Source organism: Haplochromis burtoni, unplaced genomic scaffold (assembly GCF_018398535.1).
Source record: "Haplochromis burtoni strain Fernald_Lab_line unplaced genomic scaffold, NCSU_Asbu1 Contig_8, whole genome shotgun sequence".
NCBI classification, from domain to species: Eukaryota; Metazoa; Chordata; class Actinopteri; order Cichliformes; family Cichlidae; genus Haplochromis; species Haplochromis burtoni.
In genome coordinates, this window is record NW_024582369.1 from 4,197,882 (window position 1) to 4,217,436 (window position 19,555).

The 19,555-nt window shown below is 38.9% G+C and overlaps 1 protein-coding gene across 2 annotated transcripts in view; it reads right to left on the reverse strand.

Moving 5' to 3' along the window:
* The window catches only part of nbas (NBAS subunit of NRZ tethering complex), a 175,070-nt gene that overhangs the window by 23,575 nt on the left and 131,940 nt on the right, over positions 1 to 19,555 (reverse strand). For both annotated transcript variants that reach the window (XM_005914315.3, XM_042226834.1), the window contains one exon: positions 582 to 721. In XM_005914315.3, coding sequence (XP_005914377.1) covers positions 582 to 721 — 140 coding nt within the window. The remainder of the gene's footprint in view (positions 1 to 581; positions 722 to 19,555) is intronic.

The following is a 19,555-nucleotide window of genomic DNA, read 5'->3' on the forward strand; positions in this document are numbered from 1 at the left end:
GTGCATGGACTGGACTGAGAATGTGTGGATAAAGAGCCAACATCCAAAGAAAAACTCCAAACTTTCTGAAGAACTTCAGAAAACCTAGAGAAATACTGCTCAGGACCACATTAAAATCATAAGAAAGTCGGGCAACTAGGAAGAAAAATATAAAGAAATTAGATATAAGATTTTTGCAAAACACGAATACAGCCTTAAAAACTATAAAAACGCTTAAAAAACATTTAAAAAGTATGTAACAACCACAATAGATGTGCTCAAAAAATACTTTGAGGCTTTTTTCTTTTCTTGCTGACAGTTAATTCTGCTCTGTCTCATATTCAGTCCACTGAACTTTAGACAAGAGCCAACAGCAGAGCTCACATAGTTTACTGGAAGGATGCGCAGCTAGCCTGGCTCTGTCAAAGATAAGGTTCAGCATATAAGTCTTCACTACTCCACAGCTGTTTTTAAACACTTACAATACTTAACTTTTTTTTTTTAAACTGATAATCAGTCTTTATAGAAGCCATGACAGCACTGTCCTGTTAAATCATCACTGTTAAATCATTAACACGAAATAAGATGGACGTTTGTCTTACACTTCCTCTTTCATCATAGGTGGCCATGCTTGGAGGAGAAGAATGAGCAACTGAAAGTCTTCCCACTTCTGCGCCGCTTCCAACAGCTCCTGGAAAAGGCTGTATCGTTTTTCTTCATTCTCCACATCCTCTATCTGGATCTGAGAAAAAGGTAAAAAGAGAAACCGGGTTGTGAGGAAGGCAAATCAATTTGGAATGAAAACAAAATGGTAGCTACGAGAACACTGACTGCGAGCTTTACCCAGGACACTGAACATCGAGCATGCCTGTTTCTGTTAAAATTATGCCTTATGTGTATCGTTGATGATAAACATAACAGCGAATGCCAGCATCATCCACTGAGACGCTCATCTTAGTCATCGGGTACGCGGGCTATTTCCACTACACACCATACGCAAAAACGGATAGAGCCCATTTCATTGATTTCAAATTAAGAAAGCTCTCAACAAACTTGACAACATAATGATTTCACTAAAGATTGCGGGCACGATATTCCTGCCAAAGCAAGATGCGAATGAACTGCACAGTCACACGCAGTCAATCTAGAGCTCCATCAAAGCTACAAAGCCAGCAAACGGAAAGAATAAGGCTTTTAAGAGTAATGGCACATTTCATTGTTATTTTCCAAAAAAAAAAAAAAATCACCTGTGGCCAACTTTATTTGAAAAAAGAAAAAACGACTGAGGGGAAAGAATGTGAGAAAAGAGAATGAAAAGGAATGAGGGAGGGATAATATGGAAGAAATGAGAGGAGGAGGAGAGGGAGGAGGAGGGGGAGAGGAGGGAAAGTAATTAATTTTCTTCTCAAAGGTTGGCTTCTAGTGTGATTTAACAGTTCAGAGAGCGGCTGATTTCTGAGGGGAAAACTATGACCTGCCAAAGCAAGGCTGCTGCAAGACAGGCTGTGTCACACACACAAACACATGTACGCACACACATGCATCACTAGCAGCCAGACTCGGGGAACGGTGTCAGCCTTGGTGGAGCGCTCACATTTATACGACTGGATTTGTATTCTATTCCTAGCGATACTTTACTTGTATAATGGTTTTAAATCCATGCACACGGCACAGATCCCACTCGTTTATTGGCTGACATCTAGCTCTAAAGCACTCATATACAGCCAAGGGGGGAAAAAAATGAACCCCGAATCATTCGAAAATACGCTTCAATGGAAAAATCAACCTCAAAAATATACAGAAACATATTTTTACTGCACAATGCTGTTATAAACAGCAAAAGTCGTGGCAATCGACTAAAGTTCTTCTGAGACATGTTATAAATGTCTAATCATGCACTAAACCACTGGCAGCATAACAGATACACGCCCAGTGTTGTAGTCAATTGCCTTGTGATGGAGGATGGAGCAATAAATGAGTAAAGCTTAAGCTCTGGACCTTCTGGAAATGGAGGTCACTTGGGAAACAGAAATGGAATCTTAACTACCTGTAAAAAGCTCTCACTGCAATCTAAAGCTCTCAAATCCATCCCTGAATGTAAACCGCAACCCAGAGCTTGTTCATCATTATTACTGCTTTAATGCATTATGAATACTGAACATTTTCTAACTATTGATGCCTTTTTAAAGTTTTATGGACACATTTATTCATTATCTATGAAAATTCAAGGGTATGTGAGACCTTGGGATTCCCCGATAATATTCTGATTATATGTTCCCCCTGGAATGGAAAAATGATAAACGGCGAGTGCACCCAGATGCATCCAAATAGAAACTCTTTCGCATACAAAAGGCTATCAGATTGCATCGTCTCACTTGCCCACTCACACACACGTCAAAACTCACCTACAGTTGTCCCCCAAATTAACTCTGTCAATTACTTTGTGGCTCTGAGGCTTTTATTTTCTTAACAAGGAAGGATGTCAATTAATTATGCCTAGTGATTAAAACCAACATTTCCTCTGTGGCGTTGTACAATGAACAGAGTGCAGGAGGGCAAACGGAAGAGGGAGGGGGGAGTGAAACTGTTAGCAGATGCCATGAAATATATTAGCGAGGGAAATAAACCAATGTAAATATGATGTACATCAAAATCTCTTTACTATTTAAAAACTGTTTAGCACTGTCAGATACTTTCAATCTGCGTTCCACGTCTTCCCACCCTTTGCCCATCCTAATATTGATGCTTTTAGACAGCAAGGCAACATAGCATGTGATAATTAAGACCCTACATGGAGCAAAGCAGCCGGAGCCCTATTGTGTTTGTTCTGATTATTCTTCCCCTTATTACCATGCAGCGAAGCCTCGAGGATCCTTGTCCTTGTTCCAAATTATATTTATTCTTCTTTGCCAAAGGTGTTGCACCAAAATACTGTAATGCCTGGAAACAGTAATTCATCAGGTGTGCTCAAAATAAAGCATTTTAATTACCCGCAGGTAGCTCTGTAATAATCAAGTTTATGTTTTTTGACAATTATTTAAAACCAGCTTGCCTGCAGTGAAAATTCTTTCGTCACTCTTTTCTTTTGCTTTCAAAATAGCACATTTTGCTAATTCCTCCCAGATTTTCTTCAGAATTAGTTTCCTAAATCTCTGTAGCCCCCGCGTTACTCACCCTAAATCTGACTCTGCCTCATTTGCAGGCTTTTATGAGATGTGTACTACTAAGCAAGTTTTAAATAGCCAGGCTTTCTTTGTGTTAGCTGGCCTGGCAAAACCTAAAATCTCAGTCAGAGATAAAACGTATCACGACACTGGTAATCAGCTGTCTTTGTCAACCCAAGCTATCTGCTTCAGTTAAACGGGGCATTTGACTTGTCAGCTCTATTTTTTGGCAAAAAACTGACCAATCAACTGCAACCTACTTCAGTCACTGTCATAAAAAAAATTTAAAAGGTGAAGACATTGTAAAGTTTTGTAATCTCTGGTCTATTAGGTTTAATTTCATCTGTATAAAATAGATCTGGCATTAAATCTGATATATAGGATGAATATGAAAATATAATTTCTGGATCAAATAAACTCGAATTCTGCTGTGGACCAGCAGCTCACCATGTTGCAAGAATAAAACATATTCTCTCAGTAGAGAATGAAAAATCAAAGTAGTCATTGAAATGTGTGTTTTTTTAAAGATGTGATTTTAAACAGAAATTCTAAACATAACCTGCTTTAGACTAGGTTTACTCGTCATAAGTTAAAAAGGGTAAACTTCGTGATACTGTCTTTAACCTCAACATACTTGTTAATACAATAATCTTGCGTTGTTGTGCACCCCTCTCATCTTAAGTTGTTCAGAGAATATGTTGGACGTTTTCATATTTATAAGTCACGTATCAAATCACAGCCCACAGCCAAACTCAAACCGCAATTACAAATCAATGCTGAGATTTTTTTGTTTTATTTCATCAAAGATTTTGACCGAATTAGTTGCCATGTGAAACTAATAAACATATTGTGTTTTTTGCAGATGTGAGGTGGTGTGTGGATCTGTGTCATTCCCAGTGGTGGAGTTGTAAATCTCCTGTGTGCATACAAAGGCTGCAAATACCCACACACCACATTTTTTTAATTTTTTTCCCCCTCAAGACAGAACCAATCATAGCACAGCAACAGCAGGTCAGGCATTGATTTTTCCATCCTAAGTACTGTGTATGTGGCTTTAGTAAGCGTGATAAAAGAAAAGCACGGGGAATGGCCTTAATGCTGTGTTTATCAGGTGTCACATAAGTGGGAATCATTACTATGTTCATAGAACTACCTCAGTGCTGCAGAAACAATGGTTTATTTTTAAAGCCAAGGAAAACATAAAGTGCTATAGGTTATCGGGAAAAAATACCATACCATATCCACTGTGCAATATTTCTCTATTGTGTGAAAATAAAACAAATCAACCAAAAATAGCAGCTTTAACCAGCAGTGCTTGAAAAAGCTTTAGTTGTTTAGCAATAAAGAAGAGGCAGCAAAAGACACTTTAGGCAGTAAAACGTATGTTAGAAATGGTATGGATTGCTCTTTTTTAATTTCTTTTAAATAATCACATGGAAATACTATATATTACAGATAAGGTGTAGAAAAAATTTCTACCACACATTTCCCTTAAAACCAAATGGAGTAAGTGTGGAAAAAAACAGAAATTAACACTTCAGTTCTTGTAAACCAGCCGCTCCCACTGAGAGATCAGCAAACAATATGATATGCCATAATACCAACAGAGAGAAATGGTTGCACAGGTTGAAAGTACAAACTGCGTGTAATTTTAAGTATAAAAAACCAATTCTTTTCTGCTGGCACAGCCAACGCTGCTGTTAAATTATGACAACAGCATGCTAAACTGCTCGCCCACTGTGCCTGGAGGTAGCCACGGTGCTAACAAAAAGATATACATGAACATAGAGAACAAGAAGAAAGCATGGAAATGAAGAAAGCAGACAGGGGGAGGTGGAAGTAAATGAAACATGACAATGAGCAGTTACCAGTAGCTGCTTTATTACCCTCTGTCAGCCTTTTCAGCAGGATGAAGAACTGAAACTGCTTGTGTGTGTCTTGATATGCAATTGCAATGGGACACTGCAAAATGCCCATCTCCATCTACTAATGTTTGATGTATGAAGTTTCGAGACAAATCATTGATTTAGAAACACTTTGTACAAAACGCTAAAAACTGAAACAGAAACAATGAGGCTCTTTTTTAAAATGATTATGATTTCGAAGCCAGCATGTTTCAAAAAAGTAGGGACAGGGAGATAGAAATGAGGCGTTCACCAACATCTGAAAAACTGCGGGAATGGCAGTAATATTCAGGTCTCCAGGATAACACAGTCTCTATTAATAACACACACTATCTGTATTGGAAATTGTGACTTGGCTCTGGAAACCCAGACAGAAACACTGTAAGCGAAAATACAAATATGCTAAATCACTAACATGCAAAGGGAAAAACCTATATAAAATATAGCCACAAATTCTGCTGCCTTCTGACCTTCTGCCTGAGTGTATTTAACGTTGCATAACAGTAAACAATGATGGATAAATCAAAAATCTGGAATTCTTTTTGCAAATCTTCAAATTGTGTCTTGTAGAACCACCCTATGATCAAGTAGCTCGTAGAACCACCTTTAGCAGCAATAACGAAGTGATCATCTTCTGTATGACTTCTTCAGTCTGTCACATCATTGTGGAGGATATTAGGCCCACACATTTTTTTTTCTTTTTCAGCTCAGCCATTCGATTTTAGATTTACTGCTCTGCTTGGGATCATTATCCTGTTGCATGACCCAGTTTGGGCCAATCTTTAACTGTGGGACAGAAAACCTCAAACTTTACTCTAGAATACTCTGGCACAGGCAAGTCAGTGACTGCAAGGTCCTCACGTGCAGCTGCTGAAAAAACAAAAAACCCCAAAAATCATGAGCCTGCACCTCCGAGCTCAGCAGTTGGTATGAGGCGTTTGTGCTGTGCTTGATTTGACATTTCTTCTCATCTGTCCAAAGGACATTTTTAACAATTTTTCTAATTGTATTGTCATAAACTTTAAACTTTAAAATGATAAGTAAGGGCTGTATAATATGAGACGTTCCTTTTTTGGAAGCAGTTAGGGTTTATTTAGTTGTTCACATGACTTATCAGTATAACTGAAAGTTTAAAAGTCTGCATTGTTTTACAAGAAGAATATCTGACACATTATGAAATGAAGACAAAACAGCCAAGGAGAGCCTTACATATCAACATGCTGTACTGCTGAGTGGTAAAAGTCCTGCTTTAAGGGAGATGGGAAAAACATTTTCCTTTCAAATCTACAGCAGTCTCCTCTTGGTCTCGTCTAAAAGCTTACACAGCATTACATGAGTTAGAAAGATTGACTGAAATGTCATACCTTGTAAATCTTCCTAAAGCTGAAAAAAAAACTGCTTTCACCTTTTTGAAAAAGACTAACAGTAATCAGAGTTGGTTGTAGTTTGCCAAAAACAGTGTTGTGTAGTCCAAAAGGTTCTCGCTTTGCAAATTGAAAAATGGCAATGCATTCTAACTCTGCTATCAGCATATGATAATAAAATAGGAGGGGGGAAAAGACAGGAAGAGTGCCAGTGTGTGAGAAAGAGATAGGACCACATCAATAGCAAAGCAAAAAAAAGAAAAAAAGATTGTCAGGAACCTCATGGGCAAAAACACATACAGTTCTCAGAGGATAGAAATGGAGATGAAGTATAAAAGACCGCAGCAGACGAGTCCAGATGACGTTTACTGCTTTAGAAAGAGAAACTATATGTGTATGCGAGCGTGTTTGAGGGGGTAGACAGATGAAAGAGTCACTTGCATGAGACTGCTTTCACTCCATTAATGGGGAGACACACACAAAACACAATGAGGACCATGCAAACATGCACGCAGAGAAGAAGCAAAGAAACAAAGCTCCATAAACTCCTGTGAAACAGTTTTCACCATATGTCACAGTCTTTCCTTAAGCTATACGATCCCACTAAATAAATATTCCAGCATCAAAGTGTTCATCTGTGGTCTGTTAAATATGCACGGCTTTCATCACACTTGAAGGTAATACTGTAGATAATTTTAGAACGAATACCCTAAATGCTGAACAATAATTCTTCAGGGGTAAACATAATATTCCAATGAAATGAGCCCCATATGCCGTCTTCAGTACATTTTATCATTTTACAATTTATGGCATCCTTTTAAATGAACTGAACAAATCTATAATAGCTTGTTGTTGGTTAAGTGACTAAGAGGACTTAGTTCAGTACACATAAAACTAAAGAAATATTCCCTTATTAAAAGGCTTATATTTAAATCAACTTGAACAAATTGTAAAAAATCTTTCATTTTTCAAGCATGAAAATACACAAGCAAAAATACCATTATTAACACTATTATTGCAGGTCACAGCACCAACCTGAGCAGGGTTTTATGGGTTAAAGTTTTTGTCTTATATACTGTTAAAGTAAATTTTTATGCTTTGACATGTTAGCTAATGTATTTCACATGTCAGCATACAAAACAACACTAAAAGAAATGGTCTATAGGTACTCAAAGCATAAAAGTTAAGCAAAGGACTGCCTTTCCTTGAAAAACCTGCCTTCTACCCATTTTATTGAGGACTGTCAACATCCACCTTAAAAGCAGTGTACAGTGCAACATAGATGTTTAAGGGCACGAGAAGGTTTGAGGTAATTACTAAGTGCCTGACAGGTACGGCATAATATTTATTACAGTTTGCAAACATACCGCTGTTGCTTGAGCATGAAGTTATGAAGCTATGTTAGAGTATAGTGGGTGCCAAGGCTTGAAGAACTGCCTCTCCTCTTGTTACGACCCAGAGACATAATTGGCAATGCATTATTTGCACCTGAGGTTGACAGTATGTTTTCTCCCTCCCTCCCTGCCTACATGTTCTAATGCGAGTGACTAGACTAGAGACTGATGGTCCATACATTAAATTGACCACCTGGCTATGCTGGCGTAGGGCCTATGCCACTCACTCATGTTCCTGACGCCCAACCAGGCCATGCTATGCCATACCAAGCTTAGTGTTAATGTTTGTGCTTTCAGGTGATCTTGTTAAGAGTTACTAGACTCTTTTTTTTTTTTAGTGCATAATCTAAATATCTTCAAAACGTTGCACAAGCTACAGAGCAGAGGAACCTTCTTTTTTGGTATTCCTTTGTTGGTTTATGTTAAGAAGACAGAAAAGTACTCATTTTTGCACTAGTTTGTAAATTGTTGATATTTTATATTATTGTTATAGTAAAAATATAAAGTGTTATAAATAGAACAATCTCCATAAAGCCCATAATCACAATTCTTCAACCTACAAAGTCAGTATTCAATAATAACATCATTATACCTTTCATAGATTTAACCCCATTAATTTTTTTTGGTAGTTGCTCAATTTCTGACAGCATTCTGGTGGAATTTTTAAATTTAAAACCGGGGACTGACATAAAGCAACATTTTAAGAAAAAAAAAGAAAGAAGCCAAATCAGGCTTTATTTGACTTGAGCATATGTGTATGAGCACGTGTGTATGTTTGGGGTGATTATGTTACTGGAAAGTCCACTCACTGCCAAGCTTCAATTAATGCTAAAAATCTATTTAGGGACAACAGTAGTTGTAGAGGGCCAGATAAATAGAATTACTGCAACTGTGTGCAATGAGCATTTGATCTTGCAGCCTTTGAAATGGTTTCTTCAAAGATGGGGAAGCAGGTCTGCAACCATTCGCAGTCAGATCCCATCTTCACAGCAGCACTTGGTGAACCAAGACGGCAATAAGGTGACAATAAAATGGCAATACGCTGCTGTTAGTCTGCTATAAGTTTGCAATTGAATGGGGTCAAGTATGCCATTACATACAGTCTGTTTGTGATAATACAGCAATTATCTGTCATAAAAGATAAATCGGCAAGCCCAGCAAGAGTTCACCCAGAACCTCACAGAAATTGAGGAATTCCTCCATAAGCAGTGACGCAGCTGCTGTTGCCTCCCATCAAATTACTCATTACTCCATTAAAACAAATTCCCAGGACCCTACAAACTTATTTATGACCCTACGTTTTCTTCTTTTAGTTCAAAACTGATTGTGGGCATAACGATGTTGCAGTCTGTAGATACCTTTTGTAGCTTCACATAAAAGAAAGAAAGGTATGATCACATGGTCAGTAAACATATGGAAATAAGGGGCCTGCTTAACATTTGACAAAAATCTACTGCACGTGTTTGTTTGTTTTTAAACCAAAGTGTTCATAGGCTGAGTTTTAATTATTGATTTAACAGAGCAACCCTTGGAGTAATTGCTTACTTGCTGCAGGTTTGAGGGGACAATCAGAGTTCTGAAAACAGTCTTCATATCTACATTTCCTTTTGACAGCTCTCCGAAAATGAAAAGGCTGCAATATTCAATAGCTGTTGACCACCTCCACTAAATTATCATCTACTTCTGCAGTCATTCCTTTTCACATTCGGTGAAACAGAGTGACTACTTAATGCAGTAAAAGGCTTTTATATATATTACCTGCAGACTAAACGGATTACAGTCAAGACAGGAACCTACTGCAGTCGTATCAGATACAGCTCTGATGACAGTGATTGATGATTAATGCTTACATTTTCAACATGCACTAGTTTTTTTTTTATTAATTAATCAAATCATGGCTTCAAAAAAATAAAATCTCAGTTGTCTGTAAATGTAGAAGACAAACAGCTCAATCACTCACAATCAGCAAGGGGGAAGTCTGACAAATAACTCCTAGACTCAACAATCAGTGCTGCTGGTCAAGCTCTGAGTGGTTTTTTTAAGGTTTCTTTAAAGTTTAATAATTACCATTTAAACTCTCAACATCAATAACTTTCATCAGAGGTTCATTTTAGAAAAACAGCACAGAGTCACAGCTCTGCCTCTGTCTGCCTTAACAAAACACCCTATGGCTAGAATCTATAATGAACAGCACTGTCAGTCAAGCTATAGACTACAGTGTAAACAATTGTGGATAATATGTGCTATATAACACAATCATGCACAGCCCATATATAAATTTAAGTTAGTGCTGTCAGCGTTAATCTTCTTAAAATGACATTAACGCCGTAACTGCATTAAATCTCCGTTAGCGAGTTACTGCGGATCGCCCCGTGGGTGGGGCTGGACGACGCTAACATGTTAAGAGCTAACTGCACTAACGCGTTGACGCCGTGCAGCCCCACGCACGCTGACAGCACTAACTTAAATATAATGTTACATCACTAAATATAAAAAAATAGTATATAGAGTATTTAGATAGGCATATATAATAGAAACTTCAAATTCGCTGTTAACTGGTAAATAACTAATGCCACAAATACTTGAAAACTGAGGCACAGCATTGCTTGAGCTAAACGACCCAAGGATATCAGGTAAAATGTGAATCTCTGTATGCCTTCAGTCTGTTTTTCCCCATTGTTCATACTGTACAATCAAAGCAAAACGGTTGGCTAACTGGATGATGACTTGCTGCCTACATTAAGTTGAACTATGAATGAATCAAAACACAATAATCATCGATAACTTTATCATAATTAAGAAAACTAAACTCCATTTTTGCTAATAGATAACACAATACCCTACACACTATACAAACTGTCATGCCAGTCATGGTAACTGAGAGGAGCCCTGTGACGGTCATTGTTGGTAGCATTGAAGATAAAAACTGTTTGGTAGTCCTCCCTCCAGTTGTAAAAACAAACACCAAAATATCATCCTCATGGTGGAAAGATGTAAGTAATAAGGACACTGATATTTCAAGACAGCGCTCATTCATACCGTCAGTGCAACTTTAAATAAAAACTCCATTTATGCTGCAGTTATTAGATCACACCACACGCATGCAGACCAGCACCACATGACACCATCCCTTCATTCCTCACAAGTACCCTCCTTGCAACTGAGTGACTGGTGGAAGTATATAGTTAACAAATCATCACCTGCCGGTGTGACACTGTAGTCGACGGGTTAATGATGAGTGCTGTCCATCACTGTCCGTCTTGGCAGCTCTCCCACACTCATCACATCTTATTACCACTGCCAATCACGACAACGAGCACTCTCAATTCCCCCTTTCTATCAAATGAGCAGCATGAAGGGGGATAGCATTTGTTTTATAAATACCTGGGCATCTAATTGTGTCAATATGTAATATGTTGGGTGGTTGTCTATGTAAAGTAAATGACAACCACCCAAACCAATTTCTGGTTCAGGTAACTGTTTTGCGGAAGTTTTGCGGTAAGGACTGTCATGACCAGTTGCTCCAAATTAAGTGAGCAACCAACTTTATTCATAAAGCACTTTAAAAGCAGCAACCACTGAACAAAGTGCTGAGCATAGGAATAAAAATAATACAATTACAACATAAAATAAAAGCATCAATAAATTACAAGACACAATTTGTCTTTCCAATAGCCCTCCAGTTTTGTTCACCTCCTTACTTTAGTGTTCCTGCTCAAAATTGACCGGTCTGTTTTAACAGCTCTTAAATTAGCATAACAAACATTTTTCACCACCAAATTCAGTTCAGTGGGTCATTTCAGTGGGTTGTTGACTGAACGACCCCACAGGGGCGCACCACAGATGTAACAAGGTTGATTAAAACACTCAAAAGTCAATGAAAGACGTGATCATCGCTTTTATATGTTCATGTGCATAGTGTGGAGGATATTATAAGGCCTTGAGGCAATCAGATGTAAAACACGGTATTTATGAGTGTTTTAAGTTGTAAATTGGTCAGATTAAACACGAACATGACATGAAGGCTAGTTAATCTCAAAAGCTATACATATACACATTTCTGAACCAGATTTTATTGTTTCTTAAAAAAAAACAAAAAAAACCCCCACAAAAAACCCCATACTTTGCCTCCTCTTCCTTACTTCCGCTGATAAAGTAACAAGTTTTTGTGACTATTAAATTAAAGTTCCATTATTTACAATATCCCCATAGGTTAGACTGCACTAATTTGTTCAAGTTCATCTCCACCCTTAAGTGTGCAGTTAATGTACTTTGCTGTTGGGTAATACTTGAGAATGTTGCTTTTTGACCTTTGTTTCAAAAAAATTAACCTTTTTCATATTTCTAGACTTAATTTCAAATTGTAATTCATGATGACATTTTAAAATTTAAAACGATATGATAAGGTCATGCATATGATTGCAATTGCCATGCACCGATTAATCAAAAATGGTTACTAACAAAAATGTGCATGGTAAACTCTTTTTTTGAAATACTCTGCATCACAAGCAACACTACACCTGACAGCCTCGTTCAGCTAATGTGACCCATGAGTCTGCTTCTCTTCAAAATCAAATTCAAGTCACAGATGCTCCGTTTCTTCCTAAATTTACACGGGCTATTAGTGAAACACTGTGTGAACCTTTGCCCCCATCAACAAAGCTACCTGATAATCTTCTCTATGACTTGGCAATTATCTCAGTCCTTGACCTGAGAGGCAAGAAGAAGAAAAAAAAGTGAAGGGAGAGAACACGGGATGTGGGCATGTCAGTGTATCGGACTGGGAGTGCCAGCGGAGCCATGGGATGCAGAGATCTCGTTGTCTGGCCTTTACTGAGAGCGCTCTGAATGAGCTCATCAATATTCATTGACCTGCTCTGGCTAATGTCCCCAGCGACGAGCAAAATAAAGTTACAGAGGTCGCACACTTCACAAGAGGGGAGAAAGCGGGCTGGGAAGAGTGAGGCAGAAAATGAGCGATGCAGAGGAAGTGAGCGGAGTTGATAAGAGGGGGCAGGTTTAGGGGGAGAAGAAAAAAAAAAGAGGGAGAGAGAGCGCAAAGGGAAGCAAACACCAAAAGGGCAAAGCCTCGAGGCCTGTAGGGGTTTCAGGAGTTTATTACGAGTTGAAAGTGAGACGCATAAAACATGCAGGGGAAACATAAGTGCAGAGATAAAGACACACAGGCCTGTGGAGAAAAAACAAAAACCCACACAAATACTCTTGTGTATGCATGACATGACAAGTTGAGTGCAATGACAAACAAATACAGCTTTTCTAACCTCTCCCTCTATTCGTTTTGCATTTTCTGTGCACTAACTTAGTAGACCCACGTTGCATAACATGACACCTGGGTGTACATAATGGCGCACGCCTCAAGAGAGGAAGAAGAGTAAGATAAGAGACCGGAGGGGGGAGAGCTCAGAAGACAAAACACAGAAGAGGAGTGGCTAGAAAGCAAGAGTAGATCGGTGTTAGAAGGAGAGAACAAGCTTGTCGCTTAAAACCATCTCGACACACAGCGGCGCACGGTAACATATTAAACCCAGTGTTACAACTGCTCATTCTCCTTAATCATGCATGCGTACATAGCTCGATGAATATTCGAGGTGTGAGGAAGATAGCGTAACTTAAGATGGGAATTTGCTTAAATTATTTATGTGTAAAATTTAGTTTAAACAAAAATTCAAAGGTAGATGTGAGCTGAAGACTGCGTTTACCTGGCGCTACGAAGCAGCAAAGAACATGCCAAAAAAGATAACACCGCAAGAGTCCCTTCCCCTTCATCTCAGTTTTCACCGTCTCTCTCCCTCTTTCTCATCTGGCACCGCGCTGCCCACTCCTATAACTTCAGCTGTCCTCGGGCTCTTTTCTTCTTATTTTTCCTCCTGTCTGTCTCCCTCTGCACATCCCTTCTTTTCTTGTTTATTTTATTGCTCTGCCTCCTCTCTGGTGTTTAGGGTCTTTTTTTTTTCTTCTTTCCAAGTCATCAGTGATCCCACCAAGATGACAAAGCACTGTGCTCATCTCTCCTGGCTCCAAGTTAAAAACAGAGCATAAATAAAGTTTTCAAAAAAAGAGAGAGAGCCCAAGGGGGATAGATAAAAGCTGCCAAAACAAGTGGAATTATAGCTGGGGCTTTGCCATCACGACAATGACCCCTGATCTGTTGCATTAGGCTGTGGCCATAAGATAGCTTTCTCAACCCCATCACATTTATTATTTATCTACTTGGAAAGAGACTCTGCTTGCTCTTTGTTCTTGTAAAACCCTCTTCCCACAGTACAGGCTCATTCGCTTTCATCAGACAAATCTTTCCCAGCTTCCCTGTCCGGCTTCTCCTCTTCACATGTTCCCCACCGCGGCAACACGCTGTCATTTTTATAAAATTATTTTTTTATTTATTATTTTTTGCACACAATTCCTTGTTGTGCCTGTTAATAATCAACAACACCATTGTTCTGTCAACCAGAAACAATCCCACTTGTGTTCCTGTTTGTATTCCTGTCATATCAAACAAAGACTGTAGTTCCAACAAAATAGTATGTCATCCTTCAACGTCTTTCATGTCAAGCAAAGGCTTATCTTAGCACTCGGGTGTTGCATACTTCAAACGGTTGCCTTAATATTTAAATATACAGCAGCTGTGATGGGGGTGTTTTATGATATGGCGGGAGGGCAGATGCACTTAGGTGTGAGCAAACATATATGTTTGTCCATGTGTTGGGCAAACCCATATGCACTTGTAACAACACTTAAAACACACTGAGGTCTTAAGCCCTTTTCAAATATTGTGCCTGTCATGTTTACATATGCATGAAAGCCCACAAACAGATGTATTCTATAATTTTCTGCTTAATTGGTGCATTAAAATGGAAATTCTATCAACGAAACAAAAGCAAAGACTGATAAAGAGACTGCGGGAAACAAGAATCAGGAGTGTGTTTAGATATAACTTTCTGCTATCAAGACAGGCCATGAAAAAGAACGGACAAAGAGGAAATAATTGGATACTGCAGAAAGTGAATATAAAGAATAAAATATGTTTTTATGATTGACCTGAATAATTATATACTTTGGGAATATGTTTGGCCGACTAACCCATAATTTCAACCTTATCAAATATGAATAAAAAATAATCAATGAATTGCAAGTGGGGAAAAGGACATGACATTTTGAAATGTGAAATGGGGAAAAAAAAGGAAGGAGAAGAAGACCCGCCTTCGGGAAAAGTCAGACAGGCTAGGTTGGATTTAATGTGTGAGGTCGGGAGGGGGTGTAGCTACAGAGAAGCTTATGGAGGGAATGGCAGAGCCCATTCTGCTCACCTCACTTCATCCATATTATTATATAGATGACACACTGCTTGGTCCAAACAGCATCAAAGCAGTGTTTCACGGCAAATGATCCATGACATTGACGGAGACACGTCGCATCAATCTGTGATCACTGCTTATTCACCCACACAGACATGCATGTGATTTTCCTTCACATTTACAGTGAAAAGCTATATGAAGGCTTTAATGCAGAGAGCCACCTTCTTTCACTGCACTTGAGTGTGTGTAGGTGTGTGTGTGGCCATTATTGCTAGCACTGCCATGGGATTTGGGATACTAATTAACATCGCCACAATACGAAATCAAGGCAGTAGCAGAGATGGCAGCTACGTCAACAAGCACAGTGTACACAAAGTACAGTGTGCACCTACGCAGAATAAGCGCACACACCTACACTTACACGCATATTTGCTTTCCGACGTTTCCTGATTGTTTTTGAAATGTCATAAAGAAATAACCTTAAGTACACGGCTGTTAGTGACAAAAAGGCCAAATGGACAATATACACAAAGGCCCATCAAAGAGGCAAAACAGACCCTCACATCTTGACAGTGTTGACATTTGAATGCCCTGCTCTTATGACTAATCATTCGAAATTAAGTCACAAAATCTATGCCTGACTTCACCTCTTACAGTCTCTATGCCTCTTCTCCTGTATCAACCCCCTCCTATTCCACCCCCACCCTGCACTGCCTAAATGTCAGCATTACAGTTGGGCACATTAATATCTTCCTTTTTAGACGTCTTCTGGCTACATAGTATGTTGGAATGCTAAGGAGGATGTGTCGGGAAGCTAAGCGAAACGCTGTTGCCTTTTTCTCATTCAACATGATCTGAAACTTTCACTCCTTTCTCTTTTCATATCTTTTATCCATCATTATCCCTCTCTCCTTTCTCTCCCCTCTTTCTGATATATCATCTGTGGGTCTTTATGAAGCAGCGGCTGTGAATCATGCACTGGCCTTTCCACTGACACAGCCCAACTTGACCCAGTCTGGTCACCACCGAACAAAACAGCATCCATCATAATAGCACACGTCTGCCTCTATCATGAGTTGGCACACCGGAATGCATGGGCGCCTGTGTGGCTGTGTGACATAAAAACGACAACGTAACCAGCTGAAGACAAAAATATTACAGGCACTGTACTCTGTAAATCAAGTTAGGATATGTGAGGAAAGTAAGATGTCTACTGTTCACTGACGCCTCATCAGAAATGGACTCAAGGGAAGGGTGGCTGTCAAGAAGCTATTCTTGGGGAATAGTGGCAATATTACATATAGATTACATATACATATATACACACACACACACACACACACACACAGAATTCAAATCAATGAGCAATCACTACACTAAATTTCAGGCTGTTTTGATCCAGCCTGTAAAAAAAAAAATCTACTTCAAATGAAAGGTTATTATAAAACCTAGATTTGTAATGACTCCATATGAATCCTGAAACTGCTCTATATCTAGCAGATGTAAAAATATATGTTAAGAAGGTCACAGCCTCAACATAAATGGTGTCAGTGTTTTTTTTATACCCTGTTTTAGCTACTCTATAGTGGCGTGAAGATCTGTTATTGCAGGCTTAAATGGATAGTTTACTTTATTTCTCGTTTTTGTATTAGGTGATTTAAATTCATCCTTGGTGATATTGAAGTGCAGGTGCATTAGTTCAAGCTGTGTGCCCTGAGGTTTAAGATTTGAAAGCTTGCTAGCAGCTTATCAGATGACAATGAATAATCGGAAACAGTTAAAGAGACATGCTATATAGGTCATTTTGGACTGCAAGAAGCTTTTCATGTTTGTTAAGTCGAATAACATAAGTCTAATATCAGTGTCCAGATCAAAATCCCAGTTTTCAAGATGTCTTTATTGGGGGGGGGGGCAGGAAAACTGTAGGACACATTACAGAAAATGTTAAAGTCCTAACATTAGCTGAACTCAACTAAAAACAGAGAAACAGTAAAAGCTTTTGCTCCTAACTCATTAAGCCTAACGAAAAGAAAAATAAACCTACAACAAAGTGGCATCTGAATTGGCATGTGCTTGTAATGCAAGTACAAAATCCACAATTTTGTTGTACATGTATGATGATAATAAAGAGCTATTATATTCTATCCTATTCCAAAGTTTTAGATGCATTAGCTGATTCAGGAGCAGCTTGCCAGAGAAAGCCTCTGTCTAAGGTTAATGGCACCTTGCACTCTTAAAACGTATATCAGGAAACTAGATACTTTCAATGTTATTTACTATACTTTAAAAGAGCAAAAAACATGTACTTTCAACCACACATCGCCCCTGCAATTCTGTTGTTATCATGATCACCGATATCCTCCAGCTGGTTATGCTTGCTGCCTAGCTCTTAGTTGGCTAATACATCATATCAGTGTTTCTACTGGTTGTCTGAAAGGCACTAAAAAAGTATAGTTCTTAAGGCAACCATCCCAGTGGACAGCTGCCTTCAACAAGTCCCTTAGACTGTATGGTCTTTAAGTAACTACTGTCCGCATATAGTATATACTGGACAAGCTCTGACCTATTAGCACAATTTAGAACAGTAACTAAAATTTTGCAGTTTATGACTTAAAAAACTTCCAACATGCCAAAGTAATGTGCGATTCATGTCTTTGTAAACATCTACTTTCAGAGCGAGAAGCGGTTAATCAATTTGACTAAATTCAACAAAATCCAGCTTCTAGTATCTTCTAAAGCTCGCTGATTAGCATATTATATCTCATTTGTTTAATCTGTGGTTTTGTTTATTCATTTTACCTTCAGGCAAAGCCTGACTCTCTGATTTAGAGTCTTCATGCTAAAAGCCTGGAAGCTGTCTACAACCAAAGGAATTGCATTGTGAGCTGGTATTAATGACTGAAATTAAGTTTCTTTCAGCTTGTCCCTTCCACCAAAAGGTTAGCAGTCAGTTTGACAGGACTGATGATCCACAATACAATTGTAATGCGTAACAGCAGACCAACAATAACCTTTCATTATCATTCGTATCCATGACTTTATCATCTTTGCTCCAAAACCTCATTAACATACATTTTGATATATTTTTAATCGATTTTTTTAATGTTTATTTTACTACTATCCATACATGATCCAGAAATGGCACAGTTGTTCTGGGCCAAAACTCATGAAAAGACACTTAGGAAATGTGGAATTCTGAAATTCTTTTAGGAAAACATGGATCCTGTGTCCTCCAGACTAAAGTAGAGGGGGAACATCTGGATTCGTATCATTGCTTAGTTTAAAAGCCTGCATTTCTGATGGTGTGTGAGTCCATTAGTACCTATAGAGGTGGCAGCTTACACATCTGAAAGGCATCATCAGTGCTCAAAAAGAACGGTGACGAAATGGCCTGCCTGCACTCTAAACCTTCCACCAACTGAAAACATTTGGAGCAGCATGAAATGATAAATTTGAGAAGACGACCCAGGACTGTTGAGGAGCTAGAAATCTATATCAGCCAAGAAATGGGGCAGCATTGTTTTAAAAAAGTCCTGAAACTGGTCTCCTTAGTTTCCAGCCATTTACAGGCTGTTTGTAAAGCAGAGGTAGATACAATTTTTTTATGTTCTACTGTGAAAAATACGGATAGAGCAATACCAAGTTATAGCAAGAAGAAGAAGGAACAAGAGTAGCTCGAGAAATACCAACCGCAAAAGCGCTCCCAGGGCTCGAGCTTGAAGGACAAACAAAGACTGTGTGTGTGTGTGTGTGTGTGTGAGACAGACTGTGCTTTGATCACTGAAAACAGTGTCATCCAGATATCTTTGTCAGAACAGCAAACACACAGAGGCTGAAAAGGAAGCATTACAGAAACATACTAGTGCTTTCAGTTCAATTCAAACTGTGGCTCGAGACCGTGGTTGTCATGGAAATCACAGCAGGCAACCCTTTTGCATGTCTATCTGAGTAATATGTGCATATGACACAGGAGAGCTGGGTATATACTAGTACGTATTATAGATGTGGCATTTTTCTATGAATATGTAGTCTGTGGGATGCTTTTAAGAAGGAGCTGCGCTGATTAGTTATGGAACCAGGGAGGAGAGGGGGAACATTACCAACTTCTTTCCTTCCTTCTTCCTCCCCTGTCACCTTTGTCAGAATCTGACTTTTTTTTATTTCTTCTAAGCGAGCACCACTTCTCCCCTTTTCCTACACTTTTTCTCCCTTTCAGGCTGTAAGCCAGCATGATAAGGTCAGAGTGGGCCACAACAAAGTCTCCGGCGTGGCCTTGGGGCAGCTTCCTGCTGTCAGTGCCAGCTCTGCTTACGGGTGGTACCGGCCTAGCCAACATGATTAATGTGCAACTGCTTCCAGTCGAGCAGCTGACACAATGAAAAGTTGCTACAATTATTAAGGCAAAATGTAATAAATAAAAGAGTGAGTGCGCGT